The sequence below is a fragment of the Haemaphysalis longicornis genome, unplaced genomic scaffold (assembly GCF_048455015.1).
Source record: "Haemaphysalis longicornis isolate Haplotype H1 unplaced genomic scaffold, Haemaphysalis longicornis Haplotype H1 scaffold_2, whole genome shotgun sequence".
NCBI lineage: Eukaryota > Metazoa > Arthropoda > Arachnida > Ixodida > Ixodidae > Haemaphysalis > Haemaphysalis longicornis.
Genome location: NW_027526295.1, coordinates 101,274,272 through 101,293,226, shown reverse-complemented (window position 1 = coordinate 101,293,226; position 18,955 = coordinate 101,274,272). Strand labels below are relative to the sequence as shown.

The window sequence follows — 18,955 nt, the reverse complement described above, 5'->3', positions numbered from 1 at the left end:
TCCCATAGCACAAGCAGTGACACTTCCAAAGTGTTCATAACCTCACTAACTCCAAATATGTGCGTTTAGTCTCTCAATGGAGCTGGAAGCACCTGTCCCCACCGGTTGCACGTTTTCCACTGGACGTAAAGTTTAATGGAAGATCCCTAAGTGTAAAATTTTCAACGCGTGTGAAAGCAACGCAAGTGTTTGCGCAGGAGGCATCGTCTGGAGCGCTGCGTGTACAAACATTGCAGGAGAGCGGTGAACGCGGGAAAGACCTGGAACAAGTGGAACGCGTCCTGGTGCATTTGGTGTACCAGCGCGCGGCAAGGTCCTTGTTCAAGAAGGACCATCTGGCATTTGCTCTACATCTTATCCGTGGCCTCTACCCGGACCTTATCAAGGAAAACGTGAGCAGTGGATGTCGGCGATGCCCAGCTGGGAAGCTGATGCATGCGTCCTATTAAGCAAACCGTGTCGGTAAACAGTTTAGGATTTCCCGCGATGTAATGTGAGGCAGTATTCAAGGCCACATGCGTCAAGAGTCGGGCTGAGCTGCAGCGATAAGATCGGCACGCACACTCGCTAGACATGTTTTATGTTTTATGAGCAGAAAACGGCCATGTTTTATTCTCGCAGCTGCACGTTATGTGTGAATAAGTTAATCCGCACACGGAATCAGGGACGTTGGTTCGCCGACATGAATAGAACGAAATTAGTTATATTCTGCTATGAATGCCTAAAACGGCACTTTTGAAGAGGAAAATTCTTTGGACTGGAGTAACCCGAGGTTGCCGCATCTGGTGCATTTGAGGTACGTACAGCCGTGAGCTGAAGTAAACGGACCATGGGAGCGGTGGCCAAAACTAATCGCTGCGCCGTCTGGTTGCGCGGCGCCTGCTGTCGAGACTGCGCACAACGCAGGCGCGGCCTAGCAGTACAGCAAACATGCCGCTATCGCTTGCTTCTTCGCGATTGTTTCCCGTTCCGATACATTTACGCCAGGGTAACCACGCGGCCCTTTTGCTGTCTGCTGTGGAAACGGTGCGCTGGTGCAATCGGCGGCAACGCGGCCCCGCTGGCAGAGTTGGCGCACTGGTGATTGTCTTGTGCTTGTAGCTTTTTTCTGACCCCCCCCCCCCCCCCCCGCGTGATATATTGAAGCAGATAATGAAGCACAACAAATCACTGTGCAGTCGAAAAAAGTAAGACAAAACACCATCTTTGTCGGTTTTTAGAATAGATGCGAAATTATAGGCGTCCTGGGAATGTCAGCGAAGTTGAAAAATTATTGATGCTAAGCTGACATGAGGTTTTGACAAATACTGCTGTGTTTAGGTATGTACTGCATTGCTTTATGAAACTTCATTTGCCGTATGGGGGATATGTGTCATTTCGGAAGTGCTCGGGAAAATCCAGCTTCACAGTTTTTTCAAGTTCGAGGCACCGACACATACATTTAATATTCAAAAACTCCGCTGCGATGTGGGGTACCATTGAACCCCGCTTTGAACGCCCAGCGACCATCGAAACGCATACAAACTACAGATTTTAATTAGATTATGTGCACTTGAAAACAGTATTTCTGTGTAGTAGTAGTAGTAAATATTGCTGAATGAGGAGGACTTAGCTTTGCATAGCTGCTGGCAGACACGAGTTGAAATTGAAGGATTTGATACAAAGAGGGATCGGTCAGTCGATGATTTAAGATAAAAATGTTACTAGCATATGGTCGACGGCTTGCGGCAAACAAACGAAGGTATAATATAAAAAAAAGTTTATTTACACGTATTATTTTACAAAGCATTGCGCAGGGCCGTCGTTCTCAGATGGGGTTCCGGAGAGAAAAAAAGGTCGGTGAAGACAGTTTGGACCCCGTGGGTCTCTCCGCGATAATTCCTTTTTCCAAATCCTGCCACGAACTAAAAAAAGTGGATTTGCCGCATTATATGCTAGAATGAGTTCTCCGCACAGCACAAACTTTAAAGCTGGCTTTTTGCACAACGTTTCAATTATGCAGGAAAGCCACACTCAATAGGCGGGAATAGAGAGATGTGTATGAGCAACTTTGGCTGCAACTGTTAATTGTGTGACAATACGACACGTATCACCATATTTCATCGTGGGGTCCTCCCCCACCACTTTTGCAAGCCCAGAAGAATTCCTCGGAGCGCTTCCGGTCGAGTACCACTGACATAAAAAATCAGAGGTCGGGCAAATCCTAAGTCCTGCGGGCAGCTCTATTTCCTTCCAACGCCATGCACTTAAGTTTAATGACAAAAGTCCCGCCTCCAAAAGAGACGTCGCAACGGAGAATGGGGAGGACCTATCAAATAACCGATACTAGGCCGCTGATCAGCCACAAATACAGTCAACTGTTGTGTACATATCCATATGACCCAACTCTAGCTCGCACTCTCATGCGGAAACTCCAAGGTGTTACCGAAGAAACAACAAGACAACAGATCTCAACTAAGAAACTTGCATCACTCAACAATCAAACCTCGGGTGCTCCGTATGAATTCCCAGCCATGCAATGCACGCCTAAAATAAAGCTCCGCGCAGAAGAGTCCCTTCTTTGATAGCCGGCGCCGGTATTCGAAGAAGGCGGGCTGCGCACGCATTACAAAAGAGCCATCACTCACTCCTTCGTCAACATATCCCTGCGGTAGTGGCTACAGCCGTAGACCCGCGAGGAATCGAAACGCGACTTCGTAGTTTCAACAACATAATCCCCAAGGACACATTTTCGCGTTCACCCGGTTTAAACCTCCTGGCCCCTCGACTGACCTCACAGATCTCGTGTCTTTACTGGGAGCTTCTATCTACCATGGCCCTTATAACACCCTCAAAAACAATATCGTCGCCTCCGTAACACGGGACAAGAATGGTGCCGCTCAGGTGACAAAAAAACTTGTAAAATTGTTATACACTTTGCCAGCTCACCTACGCCAGTTTCGGGCATAATACGCGACATTCAGACTTTCCTAGAAGCGACGGAAGGCAAAACACGTTCCCACACGTGTGCTCCGTACCGCCAACGCACATCAGACCAGCCGACATAAAAGCAAATAAACAAACAATCAAAACAGGCAACATAGCCCGTACAACATCTTGAGCTAAGAGAAAGCACCCGCATTGCTCGGCCCTTTTTTTTCGGATGTATTAATTGCAATGCTTTCCAGCTGCGACCTTGTGATACCGAATAACAGAAAGGGTACGAGCCGTACAGGCACGATATGTGTGGCAGCGTAGAACCATTGCCGCATATCAGGTGATTCGCACCGTTTTCAATATAGCGTGGTACCCGGCAGTGCCCTAACTGCACGGCGTGATTCCCCTGGCGCTGATTTATCGAAGCAAGAATCAGTCGCGAAGGGGAAAGTGATAGTGGCATGCATGCAAAACTGGTTGGCCGCGCCTGCGCTGTGCGTGATCTCGACAGCAGGCTCCGCGCAACCAGACGGCGCAGCGATTACTTTTGGCCACCGCTCCCGTGGTCTGTTTACTTCAGCTCACGGCTGTACGTTTTAGCTGTGACCTCTCGAGTCGCCTCGCTTTACAATAACACCGCTGCGTTAGACGTCACGTTGTCAGCCAAAGGCTTAACCTGCTTTCTTACGCGACGCCTCAAGTGAGCCTCATCTCTGGGCGCCTCCCAGGTAAAACGCAGCTCGGTACGCCTCGTATACTTCCCTGCTGCACGCAGATTTTTTGAAATTGTCTGTACGACAGCGCACGCGAGTTGCTCTCCATGGAACACGCCACGCAGGAGTGGGAAGTGCTCACCGGCACGACCGGCGGCGGCCACAGGGCAGCCGAGGAAGAGCCCCGCCCGAGTTGGTTGCTGGAGGAGCGGCCACTGGCCCCACTGAGGGTGCGTATGCCCAGGAGCCGCGCTCGCTCGTACTGCGACTGCACTGATGCTCAACCTCGCAGGAGGTCCTGGGCCCCGAGCGGTGGGCCTCGCTTCGGCTGCACGAGGCCGGCCTGTGGCAGCGATTCGGTCAGAGCTCCGAGGCGGAGCTGCCCGAGCACGCGGCCCGCTCTCTAAGCCCCTTCCAGCAGGCCCTGCTGGTGCAGTGCCTCCGGCCCGACCGAGCACTCACGGCACTCGGACGCTTCGCCTGCCGCGCTCTAGGTACGTGGCATCACTTCTGAAAAGACCGCCGCGTGTGCAGTACTGGCAGGGCGTGTTCAAAGATGTTTGGCAGGCAAAAAAACGAAAAAAAAAAAACCTGCGGTGCCCTCGAAAACCGGCCGAATATATAACAGAGATAAGGGGCACTGTGAAACAGAAAGGGAATCAATGGCGATTAGCCTCCGAGCAAGCAAACAGGGAAACCGAACTGCTAAAAAACCGTACAAACGGCCACTACTGATTGGCAGTAACCTGCCAATTCCTCAGTGATCTCCACGAACACGATGGTGAGGATTTGGTAAATGGGGAGGGGGTGTACGCGATGTCGATGTTTCCCATACGCGAAATAGGGGCCTTGGAATTTTCCACACATTTTTTGCTGTATTCTTTTGAGGAGCGACCAATCAGTGAGCCACCCGTTGGTCATGTGTAACCAGTGAACCGCTAATGGTCACCAGTTTAAGATAGCTAGTAGAAGTGACTGGTAACTGCTGGTGGGTATACGGTAACCCACCAATTGCAAATGAATAAATGACGTCTACACTGTTCAGAACCCGGTGTAGAGGGGGTAATTGGAAAGTACGCGGTGCCGACATTTTTTAAAGCGAAGCTTTCGTGTCCTCACTGATGCCGTTCTGTGGCAAGGAGCCCTGCAGGGAAGCCAACTTTTTCTGACGGTGATGATGAATGATCGTAGGTGAAGGGAAAGAAAAAAACGCTTCCTGTGGCCGGAATCAAACCTGCGTACCTCGCGTTATTCATGCACGTGGTTGCCACCCATGTTTACGGCTCTGGGTGCGTCCGCCTAGCACTCCTCGCGTAACCTTGGCTTCTCTGCCGAACTGCACGAGCGTTGCCGCTGCGAGGCCCGATACCAGCGCGGGTCATTTCACGGTTGTTGTTGTTGTAAAATTTATTATGAATAGGACGGCACTATACTCGGTGACAACTTAACAACGGCACCGGAAGTTGCCGCTGTGCCTTATCACCGTAGCCGGATGTTTCTCCGCGCGGCGCAAGTAGGGCGTTACTGGGAATATTTTGAACATGACGTGAGCCGTTCCCGTGATTTTTTGGACTTAGTATGCTTATAAACGACTCCAGTGACGACAAACGATATCACGCAATCATAGCAAACCCCTTTGAAAACGCGCGCGCACTGACGTCACGGGTCCGGCGCTTTGGCGGAGTGGTACACTACATGAGGTGGTGCCGTTCTTGAGTTGTAACCGAGTATAGGCTTGTTGCGGTGGGAGGGGAAAAGGGAAGGGGAATGCGTGCGTCGCACTATGGAGGCTTCACATGCAAATGTCCACAGTGAGAGTAGAATTATCTTGTGGTCGCGTGTTGGCCGGATCCAGTCCTCGTATGTAGATACGGATGACGGGCGATGTTTGTCACGTGCGTCCTTCAGTCCTTCACAGTCCCACACCAGGTGACACATAAAGAGCTCGCGCTGCCAGTCCAGATCCTGGGAAATGGCACATGGAGGCGGCGAAAATTGTAGGCACCCGACCCGTGAAGGAAATTCCCTGAGCCCATTTGTGCTTGTGCAGGCTTGCGAGAGCTGTGCCCCGAGGTGGTGCCTTTGCGCCAGCTCTTGAGCGGGGAGCGGCAGCCGCTGCTTCTTGTCACCGCTCCAGGAGCAGATCCTGGACAGGAGCTACGAGACGCCGCCCCCAACCACCACCTGCAGCAGGTACTGAGCGCAGTATTTGGCTAGCTATTGGATTGCAGGTATTGTCCGCAGGGCTTGCCTTCAAGGAGTTTCTCTAAGGGCATCCTGAGTGCGCACATCCTAACTTTAGGACATGAACCAAAAGACTCCCAGCAATTTGAAAACAAAACCAAAACAGCTAGTTTTCTGGGAAATAGTTCTTCAACGATGCTTCGTTCGGTAAATGTCACCATTGTTTCTTTCTTTTTTTTTTTTTTTTTGCTAACGGTGAACACTAGAAAGAGGAAAGCATTGCAGTGAAGGCCAAACTGACGTCATGGTGACCCCAAGGACCGAAGTACTAGTTTGACGACATGACTTTAAATATAAAATGCTTGCACTACCAGCCTTATCCTTTCAATGTGGGCTCACTGCTTCCCAAAGTTTAGGAAAACGAGCAAAATAAATTTTTGTGCCGGAAATTTAAAATTGGATTGCCTGATGAAGTGATTAAACGTAATGCTTGTAAATCACTGATTACTAGCATCACAAGCTCAATTTGTCGTTTGTATGCTTATAGGGTCCAAATATTAAAGAAAACGCATAAAAAAATTTCGACAGAAAGAAGAAATTCAGGGCTGAAATGGTGGAGCATCCGCAAAATATATACACTCGTGTGACCACAACTGATGTAGACGTTGAACTTCCTGTAGCAATGTGTTCATTTACTTTTCGATGCGTACAACGGATGTGTTCCATGCGATGTACTCAAAACCGGCAGTCATAAATTTCATTTGAAGTTTAGCTATTAAATTCCTGTTACGTTTTAAATGATTAAAGTTAAATGTTCCTAGGCTTTACGTGGATAGGGAAGGAAATAGCCCAGAAGAAGTGGGTACGTGGGGGGCGGGTTTAAATCGGATTTGATTGTGGAGATACGCTCGAGAGGGGGGAGGATAGTGAGATCTACCGAACCCCATAGCAAACTTGAACATCAAACAGCTGCTGTAAAGGCAAAGCAACACCGAAACGCACCGTAACCTTTTTGAGGTTGGTGCTATGAGGATATCCTGGAGCAGTATCGCCAGGCACGCCTAAAACTGAAAAGCAGGAAGATCAATCCGCTATACGCATGGCTATCTAAACTTACATTTGTGTGACTTGTCTTTATTTTGGCTCGAATAAAACATTTCGAGCAAATTGTTAAGCAGATAGCGTTGCGAGTTGGGGACGTTTCAGTATGCAACACTATTACGAATTTTTCATAATTTTGAATGTGTGCTGAATTTTATTACAACTGGGGCAAAACGCTTTCCGCATGATTAAATTGTGTGAACTCGCCGTAACCTTGTAGTTCCAGGCAAAGTCCGTTACCGGTTCTCACGCGAAAGGGTTCCGAAAAAAGTGCGGAAACTTAAAAGCATGAATTAAGCCTTTAGGCCATATACTGGGTGGCTTAAAGGGACACTGAAGTGAATTTGTCAAGCTCCCGTTTTTGCTTGCACTGCGTAGACTGGCTCAAATTAGCACACTTTTCATCGTTTATCCGGTTGACAAATCGGTAATTATTTCACAAAGCGCGAAAGAAGGAAAACTACCATGCGCGGTTTGCGGCGGCCGCACCAACTAAAGCTGTGACGTTGGGAGGAGCGGGCACCGTGATTGGACGATGCCCTAGGTGAGCAACCAAACAAGTTTCGGTTTCGGTTTCGGTTCTGTAAAACACAATTGGTGGCGTTGTTGGATGGGCATTCTCAATAACTCAGTAATCATCGTACCGCGCTTCTGCCATGTTGTCAACTGTAAAAATGCATAAAGATAAGCCTCCCAGGACGGCTTGGAATCGTAGCATTCACTAGCCGAGGCCTACGCAGTGCATGGACGCCCTCCGCGTACCCGCAGACGCCCAAATGTCATGCACTTTTCCCCCATATTTGGAGCTTGCCTCACTCATGCCTGTACCGTAAAAAGCGTGTTCGCACCAGGCCAAGGGTCTGTTCATTCTGGCCTGTGCCCACTGCCCGCAAGCAGTCGGTGCTTATGGCAACATTGATTGATTGATTGATTGTGGGGTTTAACGCGCCGACGCAACGCAGGCGATGAGGCGCGCCGTAGTGGAGGGCTCCGGATTAATTTTGACCACCTGAGGATCTTTAACGTGCGCCGAAATCTCGTACACACGGGCGTTTTTGCTTTTCGCCTCCGCTTATGGCAACAGCACGCCAACGAGAACTCGCTAGCGCGCTAGTGCCAGCCTGCGCGCGTTCTGTGAACTAGTTCGTGGAGCCGTGAACGTTGCGGCCCAAAAAAAAGGTGAACTCAATGTAGAAAACATCGGCAGAAAACGAAAAAGTTAACTTACAAAAAAAAAAAAAAGCGCGTACCCGCGGGGACTTGAACTCGTGACTTGCAAAACACTTGCGGGGACATACCTAGCGCCCCAGACCACTCCAACGTGGCCAGGGGACGGGCTTCGCCGGCCTTGGTAATATCAGGTACATATATTACAACAAGTTTACACTTTTATTTAGTTTTGGCATTTCAAGCAGCTTAGGTGACTATTTGTTGTATTGCGCTCGTGCAGTAAGCGTCCCCCGAGTTTCCACAATAGCTCACGTCTAGCAATTGCATTTCGTAGACGGAAAAGCGTTCGCAGATGCGTAGTCGTGCTGCTGACCGCTGTGCCTGTTCGCCCAGCGCAAAAAAGTGCTTCCCGCACCCTATTTTTACGCTGTACGGTAAAAATATCAGTTGATTTTATTTCCTTAGTACCTATATTGACTTCGCTGACTCTTCTCCCGCCTTCAAGAGGCCTTATATTTTCCTACTGGCGTACCAGTCAGCGAAGCGTCGCATGTGCGTTTGTGCAGCGCTTGTGTGAAGCGACCTTCACTTGGAGCTAGATACAGTGTACAAACTAACCAAGTAAAGAAAGGCCCATTCTTCCATTCACAAACGTGTCCTGGCTTCGTTTCAACTGAGCGAACGAATTGCGACGACCCGTCGGCGGCCGGCGGACGAAAAGGTGGGCCGACTGACTCTGTCTGAAGGCCGGGGAGCCGTGCAGTAACGCAGTCAATTGCGAGCTCGGCTCCTCGCGACGTCACACGAAAACGCCACAGAAAATGGGCGAGCGTAAAGAGAGGAGGACAGCATTTTCGAATTAATTTTTCTACTAAATAAATACGCGTAAACGCGCCCAGAGTGGTCGAAACATGGCCTGGGGACTCCGGACTACAATTTGCGCTAGTAATCCCGCAATGTTTACATATCACTTCAGTGTCCCTTTAAAGCCGGCTTTCTATTAAAACCAAATCTTTTGCTTGGAACACAATTTTCCAGAGGCGGTATAAGAAGACTGATGTCAAATTACAGTGGCCCAAGGGCCTTTTAATAAATACCTCCATGCGAGCCCATGAACAATGTATAGCCTCTTAGTCAGCCTCTTTAAGGCCCACTCCACTATAATAAATATTGATTGTATACGGTTTAACGCGATGACGCAACGCAGGCGATGAGGCGCGCCGTAGTGGAAGGTTCCGGATTAATTTTGACCACCTGGGGATTTTTAACGTGCGCCGAAATCTCGTACACACGGGAGTGTTTGCTTTTCGCCTCCATCAGAAAAGCGGCCGCCGCGGTCGGGAATCGAACCCGCGACCTTGTGCTTAGCAGCACACCTTAGCCACTGAGCCACCGCGGCGGGTCACTACTATGAATAAATAAATCGCTGGGAAGCGATTTTGTCCGGAGGAAATGTAAGCGGTCTTGCATAAAAATGCGAAGGCCTTAGGGCATCTTATTCGTGGCATTTTCGTGTGCGTCGAAACCATGGCACATCAAGCGTTACATTTTAACCGTTGGGTTTCTTAGTTGACCCTGCATAGAAATGCGTAAGCATTTAAGAAATTTGTTTTTGCTGATAACACGGGCTCCTTAAAAGCGTTAATGCGGTACAGGCTCATCGAAGCACAAGACCGCTTTGAATGCTTCAATAGAATGACGAGAATAGCTTTACTTCGACCCTCATGCCGAAATTCTCCGGTCGCAGGTGTTCCTCGGCACAAAGCAACAGACGGCAGCCTCGGAAGCACTGCGCCAGTGCGCTGAGCAGGGCTCCTGGCTCTGGCTGGCCAACCTTCACCTGGCCACGCAGTGGCTCCCCACCCTGGCACAGGTCTGACTCTGGCAGGCATCCTGCGCGAGATTCCTTGAGCCAACAGACCCTTGTCTGTCGCAGGAGCTGTCCCGGCTGGACAAGAGCCATCCGGACTTCCGGCTGTGCCTCAGCACCGAACCGCACCCGGCCATCCCGAGCGGGCTGCTGAAAGCCTGCCAGACGGTCGCTTACGAGGTATTTCCTTTCAAAAGTTTGCACCGGTCGCGTTGCAGCTCAGAGTGAAGCTTCATACGCACCTAGTATGCAGTAGAAACCCTTGCTATGATAGAGGGCAAAAATACCAAATATGGGTTGCTAGCAGTTCTTGATGTGAAGCGAGGACCTCAGTTTAGGCAGTCGCGGAGCCACAGGTAGCATATGTGGGTTCACGGCCAGTCGAAAGCTCAAGACGTGTCGTAGACATTCTAGTGCCGTCAGTGGATTGAAAATCCACGCTCCTTTCTAGCATTGTCCTGGCGTAGACGACACAGGATTTGTCGGGCATAGTCCACACGGTAGGACGGCAGCGGCAGAGCTATTTGTTTCGCAGCCATGTATTGTGTACGAAAAGTGCGTGATACATCCGCTATGGATTTCTTTGTCGGTGCCACATCTAAGCATGCCGGTGGGCGAAGCAGTATGGGAACACGACGTTTCGCCAGGCAGCTGCAACATTTTGGAGAAAGGTATACTGTTGGACGCACGGTGCTTATCTGCAGTCAATAGACGCGGCTGCAGGTGGTTGCACGGCAGCTGTTGGGGCCGGCGCCAGTTCGGGTTGCAGAGGTGATGTGCTTCCCTTTTGCGGACACCTTTTGTGGACGCCAGCTGGGCACGCGCTTTTCCAACCTAGACCAAGAAGCGCTTTCGCATTATTTGGTGTGGTACTGAACTTTCCCCCACGTTTCCCTGTTGCAGCCGCCATCCGGGGTGCGGAGGAGTATGCGCCGCACCTACGACGCCTGGGGCCCCTCATCGTTGGGCGGCAGCCTGCTGAGCGCGCAGGCGCACTTTGCGCTCGCCTGGCTGCACGCGCTGCTGCTGGAGAGGCTGGCCTATGTGCCCCAGGTATCGGCCACACCAAGTTGTCCCTTTTTTTCTTTTAAAGCGAAAGTCTTCTTCTTAGTGGGACCTATGGCGTCCTGCCAAAAAACCAATGCATTACCCCATGGACCAGTGGGTCGAGTGAAAAAGTCTGATAAGATCCCCCGACAGACGGCGCATGCGTGAAGCTGGGCTTCTATAGTGTTAAAGGAGTCAGTTGTAAATCCCGAAAACGGAACGGTTTTGGATAACGTAACACCCGCATCAATCGTAAAGAACACTGCAGTGGAATGCCTTTATTTCATAATCTACGTATCGGTATACATTTACATCGTTCGTAGGTGCGTTTACTTAGTGCGCGAAAAATCGTCGCATGGGAGGCCACGTCTCAAGCGCACCGATGAAGAGTTGGCGGAATTACCATTCGCGTACTCTTGAACGTAAGCGCGAGCGAGGGTGCTGTAAGCGCAGCGACCCAGCGGTACTGCGTCAGAACGATGCCGAAAGGAAGAAACGACGTCGCGCGTGCCCCGAAGTCCGCGAGCGGGAGGATGTTGCGGTGCGTCGGGGGCGTCAGGCGGTACGTGATGAACCTGAAGAATCTTCCGAGGTGATACCACCGTGTCTACCCACGTCAGCCGATTCTGGTGGAGCCGACTCTCGTTTCCGCAGGGAGCTCACGGAACCAGAGCTCGGAGCGGCGTGCCACGTGTGCGAGCGCATCGGGTTCGACGACAAAGTGCATGTTACTCTGTGCACAGTGCGTTTCGAGGAGCAGCGCGACGCGGCCTTCGGCCTGCTGTCGGAGTACCACCCTCAACTCTTGGCGCGCGACGCAGAAGTGCGCATTTGCGGGACGTGAAAAGAGTCGCTGGTGCGCGGGAGGTTACCTCACTTCCGCACGGCCAACAGATACGGGAACCCGCTAATTCCGCCTGCTCTTCCGAAGCACGGCGCCGTGGTGGAGCGCCTCGTGGCGCCCAGGATTCTATTCATGTGCACACGAAGGTTGAGGCACGTTCGTGGTCAATACTGCATAAAGGGTCAGACTGTGAGCGTACCTTTTGACGTGTCCGACGTGATGAAGCCGCTTCCTCGCAACGTTTCTGACGACGTCGTCATCGAGGAACCTTTGAAGAAACGGCTCATGCCCAAGTCGACGTACAAGCACGGCATGGTGAAGGAGGCCACTACCAAGTCTTGGCTCGACTGGTTGATGCAGACTCCATTGTACCAGCTGTACAACACTACCGTGAACGAAGATAACCCGCATGCGATTCCCGTCGAGGAAGATTTGCATGAGCTGGAAGAGATAGACGAAATTAAGGGCCGTATCCTGAGTGCTCCTTCATTCCATTTGCTCCCTTCACTCGGCTGAGGGGAGGATTCCGCAATGCGTATGCATGGACAATACGATTTTAAGGACCTCCTCCGCTGGAAGCTCGAGTGGAGGAACGATTCAGAATACCAGGGGAAGAATCTGGAGGATCCACTCGAGTACGTGGTCGCGAAAGACGCGGTTGCGCAATCGATGCTGTTGGACGAGGCGACTCCGGCAGCGAGCTTGCTTCAGCAGTGCTCCCACTTCTTGGTAGCTGGCTCCTGTTGAAGGCAAGAAGCCGATTTCTATGTTTCACGACAGCTTTTCGGGAAAGTTTTCGTTTGCTCGGATCAATCCCGGCGAATTGCATTAGGTAAACTCGAAGCCACTTCAGAAGTCGACGACCGTGATTTGCCGCAAGGATCGAAAAGGTGTAGAACGCGCACACTTTCTCTACATGACTGCCAAGGTGATGCGATTCAATGTCGTGTGCCAGACAGTGACGTTTCGCACGAACGCGTCGAGCGATGCCATCACACGACAGCAACTCGAAGATAAAAACTTCGTGAAGGACGCGATCGATCGCGACCTGGCGCTCATGAGGGGCATCCCGAGCACGGTCATGTACTGGCGAGCACAGAAGCACGAAGTGTTCGCGATGAGCCGTCAGCTCGGGTCACCAAACATCGTCCCACGGGGGGAACTCGAGTAAATGCGTCGCATCTACTCGAGTCAAGCAAAGCGTCACGTCAAGCGAAAGCCAAGCAAAGACGCCCTTGACTGAATTCCGAACGCGCGCTCCGCCGCTTATATACGTCGAGGGGACTGCGTAAGCCGGTCCCAGTCGACGACGTTGGCGTACTTGTAAAGCGGCGTGGACTCTAGGTGTTTGAGCCAAGCGCGGATGTTGCTTCGCCGGAGAACGGCACACCGGCTATATGCGCAGCGCGCCCGAAGGAGAGGAAACCGCTGAAGAGAGAGTACTGCACATGCGCCGGCCCCAGCGCGTCTGCCGCGGCTATGACGCAACACAATCCAACACAATCCACTTTAATCCAATCCAATCCAATCCAAGTCCAAGCCAAGCCAATCCAATCCAAGCCAATCCAATCGAATCCAATCCAATGCCCCTCGCGAGAGAGTGTTCGAATCCAATCCAATGCCCCTCGCGAGAGAGTGTTCGCTATCGCCTCGACTCGACGCGCATGCGCAGTGAGCGTGCGGACTACGACTACGGACGTCACCGCGGGTGACATCGTGAGTTACTAAAATGTTTCTGACCATGTCCGCGTCCGACGTCCAGTGGGACAAGTTGATCGCGACGCTGTATCGGCTGCAGGTACAAGACGGGCGCGATATGGCCCCCGTTGAAAAGCTGACGAACATGTATCGGGAGAAGGTCTATAACGACGATCCCGTTGCGGTCGCCACGTACTGCGACCGAATCTTCAGCGTCCTCCTGAACATCTTCCACGAAAATAGGCACTCGCTGTTCCGCGCGTCGAGTTCCAGCAACGCGGAAGTCCACACGTGCGCACCTTGCTGCGGTTGGACAAAGCGCCCGACGAGGTGTTAAGCATGGTGGTGACGCTCGTGTCATTGGACGCAGGTTCGCTGCGGCGGCCGTGAATACAGACGCACCAAACACGTTGACGTGCTACAAGAAAGAAAGAACGCAATGTCGTTTCGGAGCTCCATTCATGCCGAGGATGACAACTCGCGTAATCATTTTATTCCCGCCGATGGCCAACGCGAATCAGCGCGCTTACCAAACGAGTGCTGCGAGGAACTCTTTCACAAGATACGGATTTTGACTCCAGCCTGCAGTTTTGGCGCAGGTTTGGAGTCCGTAACGAGAGGCACTATACGTCGACGTTCTTCGCGCCGGCGTTTTCGTTACTGCCTCATGCTGGCGCGCACGGTACAGCAGAAGTGGATTAACCAGTTTAATCTGTGGATTGCGCGTCATCTTAACTCAAACATCGATCTGCAAGTGGTCCTCGATAACCACGCGTGTGCGCGGTACATCGTGGACTACTTGAACAAGGCCTACCGCGGCGCGTCGAACGTTCATGTACTAGGCGGCCGGAAAGATCTTGCACGAACATCCCGAGATAAACTATTACGAACAGCTGCTGCGTGTAATGGGTGCCGACATGCTCAACGTGATTGAGATGCCGGCGCAAGAAGCAGCTTGGTTCCTGGATCGACAACCCATGTCGGAGAAAATTCGTGACTATGCGCGTACATTCAGACCTGCTTTCCCGAAGAGGGGACCCGCGTGCGCAAGACGCAAATGGCGACCGAAAACCTTTCGTCGTCGTCTACAGATGTGTGTAAACTCAACAAGAATCAGCCGTGCGGATATCGTCCCAAGGAGCTCTGCGATTTCTGCCTCGTTAACTTTATATCTATCTATCGATATGATCTTCGCTCCAAACGGTACGCCAAGCGCAAGTATCAGATCGTGGTCTGGCGGGCATGCACGTCCCCGAAGACGTCTACGGTGTCGGAGATGCTTGCGCCATCACTTTGTCTGGCTTGGTGATAGTATGTGCATCAGACCCAACGCGTTTAACAGTAACGTGTGTAGGTTCGTGGCCGAAACGCGCAAACTGCGACCTTACAACAAAATGACCCTACTCATGTGTGAAGACATTAAAGGGACCCTGCAACACTTTTTAAGCTTTTGTTTAATCTTAAATGCTTGCAGAACGTAGTCACCCAACACACCTTAAATTAGGGGGTAGAAAAGTACCTCAGCCAAAACTTACTGCTCTATGCCCATCAGATAACTTGTAAACTCGCTGAAAAGATTTTTCTCGCTTTCGCGGTCTTTACGTTCTTCGGCGGCTCCAATTACGTCACCAAGGCCGTGTAACGGCTGTTCACCGGTTTTCCTTCTGTTGTAGCAATGAACACTTTTCGATAGCAACTCTAAAAAAAAGCCACAAACACAAATCAGAAATGGAAGGCGTATCTGGTGCGACGAGCAAATCACGCAGTCCCGTTCTGTGCTGGAGATAATTATATCTTTCATAGTGGTTCCAGGCGCGAAGGAAAGAGTGAAAGCGCTTATCGAAAGTGTTGCAGGTTCCCTTTAACATGGATGTCTTCAAGTCATCGTGCAAGTGAATGAAATGCTACATGGTGTCAACACAGGACCTGCATGTCAAAACGCAAGCTAACAAGTTCCCGAATCTACATTTTTCCTGCATTGACTTGACGTTTACAACACCATCCGTAGCCGTCACGATTGCCGAACCACCGACCGTGTACCGCAGCGGTCGCAAGGCAATCATGTGCAAGTGCAAAGTTCTGCGCCAATAAAGTTTAATCGAGGTAACATACATTGTGTGCTGTCTTTCTCGGGCTTATAGTGCGCTGTGCTCGCACGTAAATCCAAAAACTTTAAATTTTCTTGCAAGAGAAAATTGAGGGAAGCGCACAAATTTCTCGCATCAAAACTGCGTCAGATATGCGTCAAACCTTCGCTAAAATTGTGGGCAAAGTTTCTTACTGGGCACGTCATTCTTCGTTTGCGATTTAGGTCGTTGAAAATTTGACGCACTTTTGACGAAGTTTTGATATGTTAGAAAGAATTCTCGCTGCTCCTAACTTTTTTAGGAAGGGATGGTAATTTTTTTTAATTTCTTCTACGTCCACACTTCTACGCCTGTTCTGGGAAGCGATGGCTGCAATGGTACTGCAACTCGTGTCCCACACGCGGCCACCACACACCCATTTCTGTCCGAAAGAACGCACAAATATTTAGAGCGGGTGGCTGCACCAAGTAATGCGAATGAACGTTTTCCTATTCTCGTTACCTTACCTAATCCAGATATGTTGACTTCAGGTAACGTTCAACATCAGTTAACGTTCAACCTCAGCTAACAGCTCAACAGGGCCCTTCCTGACATCTAAGTACGGGCCAAACCGACTTGAAACTATACCTTTCTTGAAATCTCGATCGACATATTCAATGAACAAACGTCCGCGTAGGGCTGGAGCAAGCGGTACGAGTTCAACGAGGTGGACCTGCGTGCGGCGGAGGACGCCGTGCGGCGCTTGTGCGGCGGAGGCGGCCCAGAGCCCTGGCAGGCGCTTCGGGGCCTGCTCGAGCTGTCAGTGTATGGCGCGCACTTGGACAACCCGTTGGACCGACGCGTGCTGGCAACGTACCTGGGACGCATCTTCGACCGCAGCACCCTGCCGGGCACCACGGAGCAGCAGCCGGCCTGCCTGGCACCGGCTGTCCGCGCGCCTACCACTGCCAGCTTTCAGGTGAATTGCGTTAATTTTTAGAGAGGACAACGCAGGTTCCGTCAGCTAAAATCCATGCTTCGGTGGCGTGCCTGGAAAGCTAAAGTCGAGGAAAAGGAACGATCAAATACGTAGTGGATAAATTTTTCATTGTGTGATTGTGGACTGCTATCGCAGAGAACCATACGCAGCTAATGTTACAGGCGCATGTCTGTAACGTGAAGTTGCTTTCAATTACTGTACGTTACGAGCCCAGGTGGGCATACGCCGACGCAAATGTGATGCATTATTTTAAGCGAAGAAGTGATCTGCATTGGCCATTCAATTTGTTTGGCGTGAAGTCGTGCAATGTGTAAAGTGTGGTTGCTTCGCGATGCGTTATACAGAGCTCTCACCTGATGCCAGACGCTCGAAGACTGCGCAAGAAGTCAGTTCGCGCACTCATCGTACAGCTCGATCAATGTTATTGTTATATGGATCGCTTTTATCAACTGAGGCTACCCGGCACAATTTATAGCGTGCACATTATGCCTTTTTTGTATTCACTTTTCGCGGTTACCCGTACACCCTATGCGTATTGCTTCCCCGTGTAGGTGCAGTTCAAAAATGAAATCTCGGGAACGTATCGCCTTGGCGCGATGTTCCAGTTCCAGTGCTCCCCCAAGTTCCCATCGTTTGTCGTCACTCGAAAAAGTGATGCAACCTCAGTTGCAGAGTTGTCCTTTTTACTTATATTATATATCAGCGTGTCGAACCGGAACTGAACTTAAAAAATAAATAACGGTTACCGGTTCACGATAAAACGGTTTGACCATCCGTTGTTGATGCAGCGCGGTCTGTGTTATTCTTCAAGGATCTTTCTTTACGTACCATCAGCTTAGTGATCATCCACTGTCTTTCACCCCTTAGGTAAATTACAACATTATCAACGCTCTCAGTATTCATAGTCGCACCTCTAGGAAAGAAATTCGCATCAATATTGAAATCGTAGGTTTATGCGGGCCGCCCACAGGATATCTCACTATTGGCTGCGGGCAGGTGATATAAAACATATGCATTGCGCTTCCAGGTACAGTTCTCGGTGCGACGATACAAGCATTGTACATCAACGCAAAACTAACGCTAGAACAACAATATATTAGGTTTCTAATGATTACCTTGCTTAATATTTCACTTTCATGCATACCACAATAAAAAGGGAATTTTAAGGTTCAATAATTCTTAACCTATTATACATTGTTGGCATGGCATTGGTGACATGTGTGTTGGCCCGCTTAATGGATTGATAAATAAAACTTTCATTTCGTCAAAAAAGAGGCAAGGAAGATTGGGTCGCGAGGGTCGCGACACCGCCATGCCTTCCAGCAACCTCCAGCGTTCGTGTCAAGGCCCCAACTTGCATCGACGGGTCGGTGCTGAGCATCACTGCCTCCAACTGCTCTGAATTAGATCATTGCAGACCGCTAGCCGAGGGGTGAACTAAATCTCGTATTTCGGTTTTAAATAGAGAGCACTAAGTCGGTAAGCTCCTGAATAAAGCAATGGTAATTTTCAGGTCGTCTAGGTTATGTTAGTTTAGAGTGGCCTCCAGCTAGGGGCTTGCTGCATATTGTTGAGGGATTTATGAGGGGGAGGACATTTAGGTATGTCTATACGCCTCGAGCGCGGCCTGTAGGGGCGCCACTGAAATCCCCCTAGCGGCCCGTTTCGAAAGCAGGCGCGGGAGTTCCGTCCGGCACCCCACTGTCGCCGCTGCTTTTGCGGCATGTTCACGACTGAGACTTGGCGTTTGCGGGCGTTGGAAATCCATGTTTATGTGGAGCAGTCACACTATTCGCAAATGGGGTGTGTTTACGAGAGTGTAAATGTTTCTGACGCGATCTTAGTGTGGTATATTCGGTCTATATAAGCGCCAGGTGTGTGTCACAGGCCAGCGTCGCGGAACCGGCGTATGCATAGACCTGATTGTAGTTACACTGCCCTGAATTTACTAGCAGTGTCTCCGTAACCCCCGGTTCCTCAGATGTTCATGCTACGGGTATACACTACGATGTGAATTAGTTTTGTGCGCTTACATATTCAGCGGAACACTCATACCTGACAGCACGCCCGTTACTTTTGCCAATAATATACCTCAGATATTGATCACCACCATTTACAAACCAGTGTGTGTTAATTTAGGGAATATTCAACGTTAGTACGATGGATAATGCAGAATTATACTCAGGGATCAGCACACGACAAAGGGTCGTCTTGTCGTGAGGTGAGCGCCCGCAAACATTCATCTGCTACATATATCCTCTGCGAGCAGCGCGCAGACGGGCTTAGAATTTAATCGGCGTCCGCGACAAAACGCTTCTTCGAAATATCGTCACATGGCCCAGGGAC

The 18,955-nt window shown here is 50.5% G+C and overlaps 1 protein-coding gene across 1 annotated transcript in view; it reads left to right on the top strand.

Moving 5' to 3' along the window:
- LOC144169068 (cytoplasmic dynein 2 heavy chain 1-like) overlaps positions 1–18,955 on the top strand; it is a 92,615-nt gene that overhangs the window by 61,459 nt on the left and 12,201 nt on the right. Inside the window, exons 21-28 of the mRNA XM_077698068.1 lie at positions 237–392; positions 3,755–3,859; positions 3,922–4,123; positions 5,680–5,822; positions 9,832–9,957; positions 10,021–10,134; positions 10,858–11,007; positions 16,307–16,588. Coding sequence (XP_077554194.1) covers positions 237–392; positions 3,755–3,859; positions 3,922–4,123; positions 5,680–5,822; positions 9,832–9,957; positions 10,021–10,134; positions 10,858–11,007; positions 16,307–16,588 — 1,278 coding nt within the window. The remainder of the gene's footprint in view (positions 1–236; positions 393–3,754; positions 3,860–3,921; positions 4,124–5,679; positions 5,823–9,831; positions 9,958–10,020; positions 10,135–10,857; positions 11,008–16,306; positions 16,589–18,955) is intronic.